Consider the following 12,281-nt stretch of genomic DNA (forward strand, 5'->3'; position numbering starts at 1 on the left):
ACACAAGCTGTGCAGGTCCCCGCAATGCCAGTTGGATTTTAAGCCGCCCGGTTCACCCCGTGAAAAGGAAAGGAGAGGACACATTAAAAGACCTCTTTTCCCATCTTAACCACAGACTATCGGTCTGAAACGGGCAGGAGAAACAAAAAGAGACATCGTTAATTTGGAGTAAAGCGCGTCCTCCGGTGCAGCCAGCTATAAGAGGATTGCTGTATCCCAAGAACTGCAACGCCGCGTGAAGTGTGTTTAGACGGGAAACATGTCATTGTCTGGGAAAGAAAATAGCACTACCCCTCATGCCAATTACGTGGGACCATACCGCTTAGAAAAGACCCTCGGGAAAGGACAGACAGGTTTGTGCTTTCAGGCATTTAAATTGTGTATTATAATCTCATGTAAGAGATCAGCATGTGTTGAGCTGAGCTGATATTGTGTTGCTTTGGTTATATATTGATGTGCATGACGGGCAGGTGGATGCGTATCTGTCACTGATTTGTTTCTGTGTTCAGTAAGATTGTAACAAATTGTCTCTGCAACCTTCAGCTCGGGTGTGTTGCAGCATTGGGATCTGAATGCGTGCTTATGAACTTGTCTTATACCTACACCTGAGTTTTACATGATGCATTGATGCATAAAGGCTAATAACTAGCCAGCTTTAACTTTTCTAAGAATAGCTGTAGGCAGGGAATCACCACGATCTGCACCTTCATCTTTTCATTAGCATGTGGTCATAAGGGTTTACAGGTGTATGATGCCACCTGAAAGTGATCGATGCACAAAATTACTGCTTTTTTTTTTTTTTTTTTTTGCGTTTGACGTCAGATATTGATAGTTAACAAATTCATAAAGTAGCTATAACCTGCATAGTTATATTACAGTTGAAATTTGTAATATTTGCATACTAGTTTAATATTTTATTAATAGTACGTTTAATATGTAGCTAGCCTATTTGTTATTTTTATATATTGCCGATTATTTATTCTATTTTTTTTTAAAGGAATGTTTTTGTATAATTCTTTATAAAATTATAGATAAAATGTGACATGTGGAGCATGTGCTGGGAACCACTAAATCACTGCAAGGAGAAAGTGATGCAACACATTATTGCTCTTTCTGCCCAACTACAAATATTACATTTGCGGTTGTTTTCTTATAACCTCTTCTCCAGAAGATGCTTAGTGCATGTTTTTGGGAACATGTTTGGATGGTTCCTATTAGATAGAAGCTGAAATGATGGTGATTGGTAGTATTTTATACACAGAGCCTGTTTGCTTAAAAATGGACCATGTTGGTTTGATCTATGGAAGCTTATTTCCGCCACTGAATAAACAATGAAAAAAAGGTATAATTGTGACTTTTTTTAAATCTTGCAATTCTGACTTTTTACTCAGAATTGCGTAATTATAAACTCGCAATAGCGAGTTATAAAAGCAGAATTGCGAGGTATAAACTCACATTTGCGAGTTAACAACTCAGAATTGCAAAATATAAACTCGGAATTGCGAGTTATAAAGTCAGAAATGTGGGATATAAACTCGGAATTGCGAGTCATGAAGTCAGAATTGCAAGATATAAACTTGGAATTGCAAGTTATGAAGTCAGAATTGCAAGATATAAACTCGGAATTGCGAGTCATGAAGTCAGAATTGCAAGATATAAACTCGGAATTGCGAGTTATAAAGTCAGAAATGTGGGATATAAACTCGGAATTGCGAGTCATGAAGTCAGAATTGCAAGATATAAACTCGGAATTGCGAGTCATGAAGTCAGAATTGCAAGATATAAACTTGGAATTGCAAGTTATGAAGTCAGAATTGCAAGATATAAACTCGGAATTGCGAGTCATGAAGTCAGAATTGCAAGATATAAACTCGGAATTGCGAGTTATAAAGTCAGAAATGTGGGATATAAACTCGGAATTGCGAGTCATGAAGTCAGAATTGCAAGATATAAACTCGGAATTGCGAGTCATGAAGTCAGAATTGCAAAATATAAACTCGGAATTGCGAGTTATAAAGTCAGAAATGTGGGATATAAACTCGGAATTGCGAGTTATAAAGTCAGAAATGTGGGATATAAACTCGGAATTGCGAGTCATGAAGTCAGAATTGCAAGATATAAACTTGGAATTGCGAGTTATGAAGTCAGAATTGCAAAATATAAACTCGGAATTGCGAGTTATAAAGTCAGAAATGTGGGATATAAACTCGGAATTGCGAGTCATGAAGTCAGAATTGCAAGATATAAACTTGGAATTGCGAGTTATGAAGTCAGAAATGTGGGATATAAACTCGGAATTGCGAGTCATGAAGTCAGAATTGCAAGATATAAACTTGGAATTGCGAGTTATGAAGTCAGAATTGCAAGATATAAACTTGGAATTGCAATCATGAAGTCAGAATTTCGCTCGGACTTTAATTAGTTTAATTCTTTAATTTAATTTGGCTTCATAAATTGATTAGAAGTGCTGTATTTTTGTGTAATTAATTAAAGCCGGGCACACATTTAACGACTAGCTGAAACATTCTAAGACTGAGCTCAACATACAGCGATTGTTTCCTGCGACTGAAGCAGATTTATATACTTACACATGGAATTTGAACAACAACTGTAATCGCAAAATAAATACGAACTTGAACACTTTTCATTACGAGTTTATCTCACAATTCTGAATTGTGAGTTATCTTGCAATTGCGAGGGAAAAAAAGAATTACTAGTTTATAACTCACAAAAGTTACTTTATTTCTCCCAATTGTGAGTTTATATCTCAATTCAACAAATGGCAAACAGAATGGGATTTATATACTATGAACAAACGTAATGAAATCAACCTCAATGTTGGAAGAAGTGTTGTTGAAATCAAATCTCAAACTGATGGGAACAAATTGTTTATACCCATTGCAGAATAGATTCCTGAATGACACACAAGTTTTTAATACTAGGAGAAGATCCACCAAAATGTTCTTGGTGTCAAAACTCTTTATCATTGAAAGATGTTTTACACGATTGTACTGGTTTTAAACCTGTGAGAAATTTGTGGCGGAAACAAGCTTCCATATTGATCAGTGGTGTTATTCTGCCATCAGTGCTCAAAGTTCAGATCATCTGTGTTTAATTGCGTTTATTATATTACTTTGTCAAGTTTTTCGGTGACAACTTTAGCCACGTTTAATATATGAATTGCACTTAGATAGAAAATACGAACGTTTATTTTAAAGATTTCGCAAGCACCCATTTCAAAACATTTGACAAAAATAATTAAGTAAATTAACTGTAAAAATGTGGTTTAACCGACTTCATACATCCACTAAAAATCACCAAGTTGATTGAAAGACATTACAAAAAGGACTCCATAAAGTGCTGATACTGCTTGCCATGATGTTTTGTTATAATGTGGTGACATTTAGAAATTTGAAAGTGTCCAGATATCTTTCAGCCACTGTAAACTGATATGTTTCATTGAATATGCAATCTGTGCACATGCAAAGCCTACAGGATTCAGTTTGTTCTTCATAGATCACACAGTATATGTTACCTACCGCTTTCCTTTGTGTTAGTCTGCATGTCTACCACCTGTCTGGCTGATCAGATCAGAAGGATAGGCGCATTTGCGATGCCTGTTATGCGACTGACTGTTGCCATTATGCCCTTTTTTTCCTTGTGGATATTCAACGGCAAAGCTTAGCTCTGACTTTCCAGGTATCAACCAAGAGTTTGAAGACAAATGGCCAGCGACTGTTAGCTTCTTGATGCTAGCTCTGTCTGTGATAGAGCTGTTATTTATAGTGTAAAGCAGAAGGCCTGGGCTGTGCAATGCCATATTCATTATGTGATTAGGATCCGACACAAACACACTTGTGTTTGTAATCCCTCATGGTAAGTCTCTGGCTCACACAATCTTTCACGTGGACCGGGCACCCGTAGGACCACGCGTGCCTGTGACGAGCTAGAAACCAAGGGAGGGAGGAAGCGAGAAAAAGGAATAAAGCTGGATTTTTGGCTATAGCCTTGAGAGCGTTTTGAAGTGAGATGATGGATTGAATTGTCTCGTTTCTTGTTGCTAGGGAGTTCCGCAGTCTGGGGTAAAAAGGCAGTTTTAAGCTTGTGGTGGTTTATTTTAACTGCAGCTTCTAATTGCATAAACAGTATAATTTTATATCGGTTGCTGTTCTGAAGCGACTGGGGGTGGAATCATGTGATGTGCTACAATGAGGCAGCTCCATTACAAGTTTTATATTTCAACTTCCCTACACTGATCTAATACAGGATGGCTGCAGTAGGTTAATGGAGGATGCCTACCAAGAGCAGTTGCCCATATGAGCCTCACTGGAGATGGCGCAACTTGTGTCTGAGAACATTTTCAATCACTCAGGATGTTGTAAATATCTTGTATAATATTAGTTTTATTAATTTGTCACAATACTGGAATTTTACTTCGGTAAGATACCTTGAAAAGTATTAATATTCGATACATTTTCGATACTTGATAGTAGTACCACTAGATCTCTTTTATTGAATCCAAAAGGTTTTAATTATATTTTGCTACATATAAAGGTATTTTATTTTATTTATTTTTTATTTTTTTTAAGATTTTGAAGTGTCAAAAGGTCATTCGGTTTAACCGTCCAAAGACCAATACAGCCATTTCATTTGTGATTAAAATATCTTAAGATGTAGTAAATGTGTATGTGTATATATATATATATATATATATATATATATATATATATATATATATATATATATATATATATATATATATATATAAATAAATAAATAAATAAATAAATAAATAAATAAATAAATAAATAAATAAATAAATAAATAAAATAAATAAATAAATAAATAAATAAATAAATAAATAAATAAATTAAATTAAATTAAATTAAATTAAATTAAATTAAATTAAATTAAATTAATAAATTAATTATTCTGGCATGATTTTATAACATCATATATGAACATGGTATTAAAATTATGTGTAGAAGTCATTGCTTTGTTATGAGAAAAATGAATTTCATTGATGTCATTCGGAGTAACCAATAAAAAGGGACCATTTTGGACGTCAATATCATGTGACAGGATGTGACATCATTCAGACACCTGGGGACTTAATGAGAAAAGTAAAAGTGTTATTTTATGTGTTTTTTAACAAGATGAGAAAAGGAGGAGACTTGATAGTGTTTATAGGGTACATTTACACTACAACGTTTTAAAAACAAAAGTTTTTCCTTTGCGTTTTTCGCGTATTGGCGACAACGTTGTCAAAACAATCCCCGTTCACACGGAAATGACTAAAAACGCTGTATTCTGCTGCCAGGCCAGTAGTTGGCGATGTCAATTTTTAAACAAACACTACGTGCCTATAGACTGAGACAAATTTGCATTTTTGTAGTTTACACCAAGACGATAACGCTATCATCTTTAAAAACAAAACGCATAAGAAAGTTTTCTGTTTTTAGTTGAAAATTGTGTTGTGTAAACAGCCCCTAATTTTGTTTAATGTTCAGTTAATTATTAGAACCATTTAAATTACACTGGGTTACCATTGTGGAGATGAGTGGAGCATTTGATTAGGCTCTGGACTGGTCATTACTGCTTTGTTCAAGGAGCATTTACTGCTTACCATTTAGCATGCTAAATGTGCTATTGCTAGCTAATCCTTTGTGAGCTAGCTAGTACAATCCTATAATTATGACATGTGACAAAATAGGGAACCATATAAAATTACTTTGATACTACTTAATTGGGTCACTTTATTACTTAATTTATGTGATGTTGAAATTATGTGAACAAATCATGTTTGTATAACTTAATCGATTCATGTGGGATGAAATTTTTGCATTAAAATATCCAACAACCACTAGAACAATGTTATATATTTTGACTTGTGGTCTTAAATTATCCTAAATGTTTCCAACAATTTTTAAAACCAGAAATTTTCAATTTCACAGCCCATATTATTGCGTCATTTGTCAATGGCATCATATCCCCCCCACCCTTAGCTGTCGGTAGAAACCATGGAAAAACAGTGCGCAAAAATTTCTGGCTTTGAGTGTTTTTTTGGGACAAAATTGGTAAATCTTTTTTTTTTTTTTTTTTTGCTGTGTTTTGTCTCAGATGGAATGACAATATTTTAGCCTCATTGCTGGTTTTTAAACGGGTTCCACATTAGCTAGGCACAATAAGGCAATCAAGGTGTTTGTTCTCCTTATCATTGAACTCTGAGCTGGTCTGATCTCTTCCCATTTGAAGCAGTAATTGTGCTTTTAACATCCTTTGTGTGTGTTTCGGGGCAATATAACAACGAATGACATGCATGGCCAAATTATTTCCAGCTCAAGTTGTTGTAAGCAGACCCGAATTATTTTTTTATTTTTTTCCATCAATGTTTCTGTTGATGAGAAAAGTTAGGGGAAAATCTAATTTCATATTTCCAATCATCAAAAAAATATTTTTCATTATTTTGAATGGCACACTGAGTGTCTTGAAGAATTCTGTTCAGTCTAGTATGCTTAAGTTATGCAGTGTGTCAAAATGCTGTCTCACACTGTGTGAATCGGTCACACCATGTTATGGTTTATGTACTGTAGGTCTTTAGACTTCTCTTAGATTGGAACAAGTCTTGCTAGTTAGCCTTGTTGCCCGTAGCCAAGTCTGCATCAGGCTTTTGACTCATTTATTCATAATGTGAGCCATTATGCCCTGGCCTCAACCAGCCAAAGGCTGCAAGATGGACAACTATGAGACATTTGGGGATTTTATGAAGGCTGCAACAGTTTTCTTATGAATTAACGTACTGAATCTCCAAAGGATTTAAACAAACCTCAAGCATTACAACCCAGAGATGTTGGTTGTTTTTGCTGTTTTGTTAATGTCAAGTTGAGCAATGACATTTTAGATTTTATTTTATTTTTGAGCTTTTTACACCACATTTTTACACGCACAAAAAAAATAGAGTAAATGTTTTGGATTTATATATATATATTATATATTTTCAATGTATTTTCTCATTATTTGGCCTTCCATTATTACATATTCCAGTTTATGTGTGTTAAGCAGCAGTGCTTGATTTTAATTTTACAGTTTTTTTTTTTTTTTTTTTTAGCCTGGTCTCATCTGTATAGCTGCTAGGCTTGAGTGAACCAGAGATTGTTTACCAGTTTTAAGTGGTGTGTGCAACTGGGTTACGAACACATGCAAGTGTGTACGCATATATTATTAAAAGAATAAATGAATGTGCATTAGCTGGAGCTGACCAATAACAAGACATGGTATATTGGTAACAAGCTGGTATATTTAGGACTGGTTTTGTTCAAAATGGAATACTGCTTACTGTGTATTGTACATCAAAGACTATATATAACACAAGACGTGTCACTCGTATTGTTTTGAATGGGAGAAAGTGTAACGCGCAATATGGCGGAATAAGTCCCGCCTTCTAAATAAGAGCCAATCGCAGACTGGTAAAGTCATCGCGTCACTTCAGCGGCCGTTAGAATCACCTATAGAAACAGTTAGAATCACAATAACAGTTAGAATCACAATATACAAAACTGTTAGAATCACCTGTTTCTATAGAAACAGTCAGACGCGCGCCTCCGAAGAGACGCGCATTTAGGTCTGCGCATGCGCATTAGCTTGATCCAGCCTTAAAAATAGTTTATTTTTGTCATGATTCGAGCGTTTAGAAACTAAATTTATGAGCCGATTGTTGTTAGATTTCATTGGTGATTTCAAATATGAAATTTAATCGTAAGGTTGGCGAACAGTTTTGGAGAATTTGATGTTTCCCCATTCAAAGAGATTGCATGATGCCCAAGATGCCTGGCGAGTGAAATGACTTGTCTTAAAGGGACTTTGTTGTACATACAGCCTACTACTACTGTTATAATTTTAAAAAAGTGTGTAATTTAAAAACAGTAACTTTTTTTGTTGTTGTTGTTCAAAATTTAACAATTTAAATGAGTCAATACATCATCAATCCTTCTTCCAAAACATGTTTTTGTCTTGGCCTGATTCACTATGGTAAGACTATTATAAGTGTTTATTTAAACTTGATAAGATGGTTTTCAAGGGAAATTGCGGACATACCTCTCTCGCCAGTGCATGTCTCGTCATATCCGTAAATAGAGAACAGTTGCTCCGGCTACTTTGACACATATATGGTGTGGGAGTGGCCTCACCTCCGGTGAATTACCCGTTTCAAACAAACACTGAAAAGAGAAGAGTCTGGTGGCAAAAAGGTAACGCGACAGAACTCGTAATAAAACAAGAATAAACATCAGCACGGCTTTTCGGAGATGGAGAGAACTGAGGGATTTGAAATGTTGTAAAAGCAACATGGAGATGATTTTGCCTGTACTGTCTTGCCTTAAAGGGGACCTATAATGTCTCTGGTGTCCCCAAAATGTGTCTGTGAAATTTCAGCTCAAAATACCCCACAGATCATTTATTATAGCTGGGTGTCCCTTTAAATGCAAATGAGCTGCTGCTGCCGGCCCCTTTCCAGAAGATGGCAGAGTTTTAACAGCTCACTCTTCAGTTGCTCAACAACAACAAAACTTGATAATCTCACGCAGCCGAAATGACGATTGTCAGTAACTGTGTTCAGCCTTACATTGTTCAAACTGGAGTCGGACACTGATGGAGAGACTCAGGAAGAAGTTACAACTTTTAGAATGAAACCGGACATTTTTGAACTGTTAGTGGAAAAGTTTATGTAGTTACTGTGGAGTTCAACTCATCAACTAGCACGTGCCGTCATGTTAATCTTTCGTGCAAATCCAGCGTTGAATTGACCCTCGTTTGTGAAGCAGTCCGGCGTAAAATGACCGTATGGTAACAACACTCTTCTACATGGCCTCACCCCCTTGGTTGCGTGTTCTCAGGGGCAGGGTTTATGTAAATTTTAAGGGTAGTGATGTAACCAACCCACTCTTTGTAGTCCCTACCAGCCATTTGTTGTAGTCCTTAAACAGAAAATTCTTTAAAAGAAAATATCTCCCTTTGCTTTGCGCGTCGTAACTTTGCAGATGTTGTTAATGCTCAAACAGCAACATTGCACACTAACTAAAGTTAAAAAAAGTGAAATCATAATCAAGGACCCCGAACATGAGTGTTCAAGTGAGCGACAACTTGATTACTATTAAACAATCCCAACCTCTCCATCAAATGTGCCCTTGTGCCTAATTTTGCAAATTTGCAGACGCGGAAAAATAATTACAGACCAATAACAAGCACGTTTCTGACCTGCAGCGATTGAATGAGTGCGTACATGTGCGCATGTTGCCCTTGGCATGAGGTGAAATTTCAACTGAGATCTCACGAAACTGATTGCCTCACTGTTTCACCATCAACTACACAGAATGAGTGTAAACTGCCAACTGTATTGATGTTTTTGTCAGGGGTGATAGCCGTGTTTTTCTGAATGATGGTTGTGAAGTGTTGACTGAAAACCGTTTGTCAACATGTTCATCATTTATGCAGTGCCTGTTATAGCTGTTAAAACAACAGTTCACCTACAAATGAAAATCCAAACCCCTGCAACTTTCCGTACATTGAAAGTGGATTGGAGTTGTCAAGCTCCAAAAAGCACTTTAAAATTTTCCGTATGACTTGCACACTACATTCCAGTGACGGCCCGTTAGCCTACCCAAAATTTTGAGGTGAAAATGGGAGAAGGGTGATTTAATGTTAATACAATTTCCAATTATTTATTTAATTTCATGTTTCTGAATGTGTATTTCTTGTTCACCACTGTAACACCATAAAATATTACTGATTACTGTTCCCCGAACTTGCCGAAACTGCTTATGTAATTACAACTGTTTGGAAAACTGCAAGTCTAATGGGATAAAGGGCAGGCGGAGGCAAAGCCATAGCCAGGGACATATTCCTCCACTGGTAAAAGAAGTTAGCCATTCACCATCGAGTTTTTCACTTTCAGCGGTTAGATTGTTAAGAAAAAATGCATGGCAGAGGCCTTGCTAGCCTCCCTTGGTATATAGGGCCCTACAAAATCATACCAAATTCAGTATAAATTTTTTTGTTCCAAATAAAGTTTTTTTTTTTTTTTCTGTTTTAATTTTTCTGGATTTACTACTTTTATTATTTTTTTTTAATTTTAGTAATCAAAAAGCATGGCTAATTAATTGAAATCATGAAACTTATACAATTTAACAACAATTTATTAAGAGTTTAACAACAATTACATTTTGTTTAGGGCCCTATGAATTATTTTTTATATTTTTTTCCAAATTCTGTTTTCTAATGGTTTAATTAAATTTGTTTATAAATCTGTGGATGTGTAATTATATTCATAAAAAGAACAATTCTTATTTTATTAAAAAAAAAAATAATTTTTTTTTTCACAGAAATTTCTGTATTTTAATTTGTTAATCAAATGAAGGCATAAAACATTAATTTAAAAAACAAAAATGAAATTAAACTTTTCTGTCAAACAAAATGCTGCACAACAAAGATAATTAAAATATGGAAGAAATGTGTAAGAAAAAATGTGATTATTCCTTTAAGGTTTTAACAATAATTTATTATTATTAGTGTTAGTATTATTACATTGAGATTCTAAATTCTACTGTAAAACAGTAATATACAGTGGGTACGGAAAGTATTCAGACCCCCTTAAATTGTGATATTTCAGTTTTTCTTTTTTAATAAATCTGCAAAAATGTCAACAATTATGTGTTTTTCTGTCAATATGGGGTGCTGTGTGTACATTAATAAGGAAAAAAAAAAAAAAAAACTTAGAGATAGTTCACCCAAAAATGAAAATTTGATGTTTATCTGCTTACCCCCAGGGCATCCAAGACTTTTTTTCTTCAGTCGAACGCAAATGATGATTTTTAACTGCAACCGCTGCCGTCTGTCAGTCAAATAATAGCAGTGATTGGGAACTTGAACAATAAGAGTCGAAAAAACTTCCATAGACAAATCCAAATTAAACCCTGCGGCTCGTGACGACACATTGATGTCATAAGACCCGAAACGATCGGTTTGTGCGAGAAACCGAACAGTATTTATATAATTTTTTACCTCTAATACACCACTATGTCCAACTGCGTTCAGCTTCCTGTTAGTGAGGTCTGATCGCGCTCTGACAACGGAAGTGATCTCTCGCACTCATTGAAGTATATGGGCAAGACATCACTTCCGTCATCACAACGCGTTTTTTGACCTCACTAACGGGAAGCTGAACGAAGTTGGACATAGTGGTGTATTAGAGGTAAAAATTATATTAATAATGTTCGGTTTCTCGCACAAACCGATCGTTTCGTGTATTAGGACATTAATGTGTCGTCACGAGCTGCAGGGTTTAATTTGGATTTGTCTAAGCAAGTTTTATTTACTGTTATAGTTGAAGTTCCCATCTACTGCTATTATTTGACTGACAGATGGCAGCGGTTGCAGTTAAAAATCATAATTTGCGTTCGACTGAAGGAAAAAAAGTCATCTACATCTTGGAAGCACTGGGGGTAAGCAGATAAACATCAAATTTTCATTTTTGGGTGAACTATCCCTTTAAATGATTTTAGCAAATGGCTGCAATATAACAAAGAGTGAAAAATTTAAGAGGGTCTCAATACTTTCCGTACCCACTGTATTTCTGTCACAATTTCTTCGTTAAATCGAACTTTTATTTTGACGGGTTGCTGTGTAGACCTTTTGAGTTTCTGTGTGTATATGATATATGAGGATAGTTTTTCTCAAATTAAACAGTAAAATGCTCATGAAGTGACTCTCAGAGTGGCTCTAGAAATGAAGTTCGTGTATCCATGTCTTCATATAATGAGGCGGCAGAGGCTGAAAAAACAGCAAGCGTCACGTGTCCTTCAGTGTGTGTGTGTGTGTGTGTGTGTGTGTGTGTGGTAAAACCGTGCATCTGCGCCATTCATTCACACAGAGACGCAGAACATGATTCATAATTAAAGCGTTTTTGTGGTTTAATATTCACAGACACTAGTGTATATCACTATTTGATTTAAGTCTGCTGACCTGCTTATTATTTATTCATCAAAAATTTGACAATTCCACGTTATACAGTAAATTCTGTTTTTATGACTGGATTCTGCGATTCCGTCCGCGTTTTCTGCATCACGGAAATCACAGAGCCCGAGGTATATCAACCAATCATCGTAGAGATGTAAATTTGCGTGATTATTAGTTTTAATAACTAATTTTAATGCAGTTAAGCAAATAAATAAATTAGGGCTGTCAAACGATGAATCGCTATTAATCGCATACAAAATAAAAGTTTGAGT

The 12,281-nt window shown here is 35.4% G+C and overlaps 1 protein-coding gene across 1 annotated transcript in view; it reads left to right on the plus strand.

The window, feature by feature from the left end:
• Positions 1-259: 259 nt before the first annotated feature.
• Positions 260-12,281, plus strand: part of brsk2a (BR serine/threonine kinase 2a) — a 273,553-nt gene continuing 261,531 nt past the window's right edge. The window contains exon 1 of the mRNA XM_067379486.1: positions 260-353. Within this exon, the coding sequence (XP_067235587.1) occupies positions 260-353 (94 nt within the window). The remainder of the gene's footprint in view (positions 354-12,281) is intronic.

The sequence above is a fragment of the Chanodichthys erythropterus genome, chromosome 24 (genome assembly GCF_024489055.1).
Source record: "Chanodichthys erythropterus isolate Z2021 chromosome 24, ASM2448905v1, whole genome shotgun sequence".
In the NCBI taxonomy this organism is placed as follows: Eukaryota; Metazoa; Chordata; class Actinopteri; order Cypriniformes; family Xenocyprididae; genus Chanodichthys; species Chanodichthys erythropterus.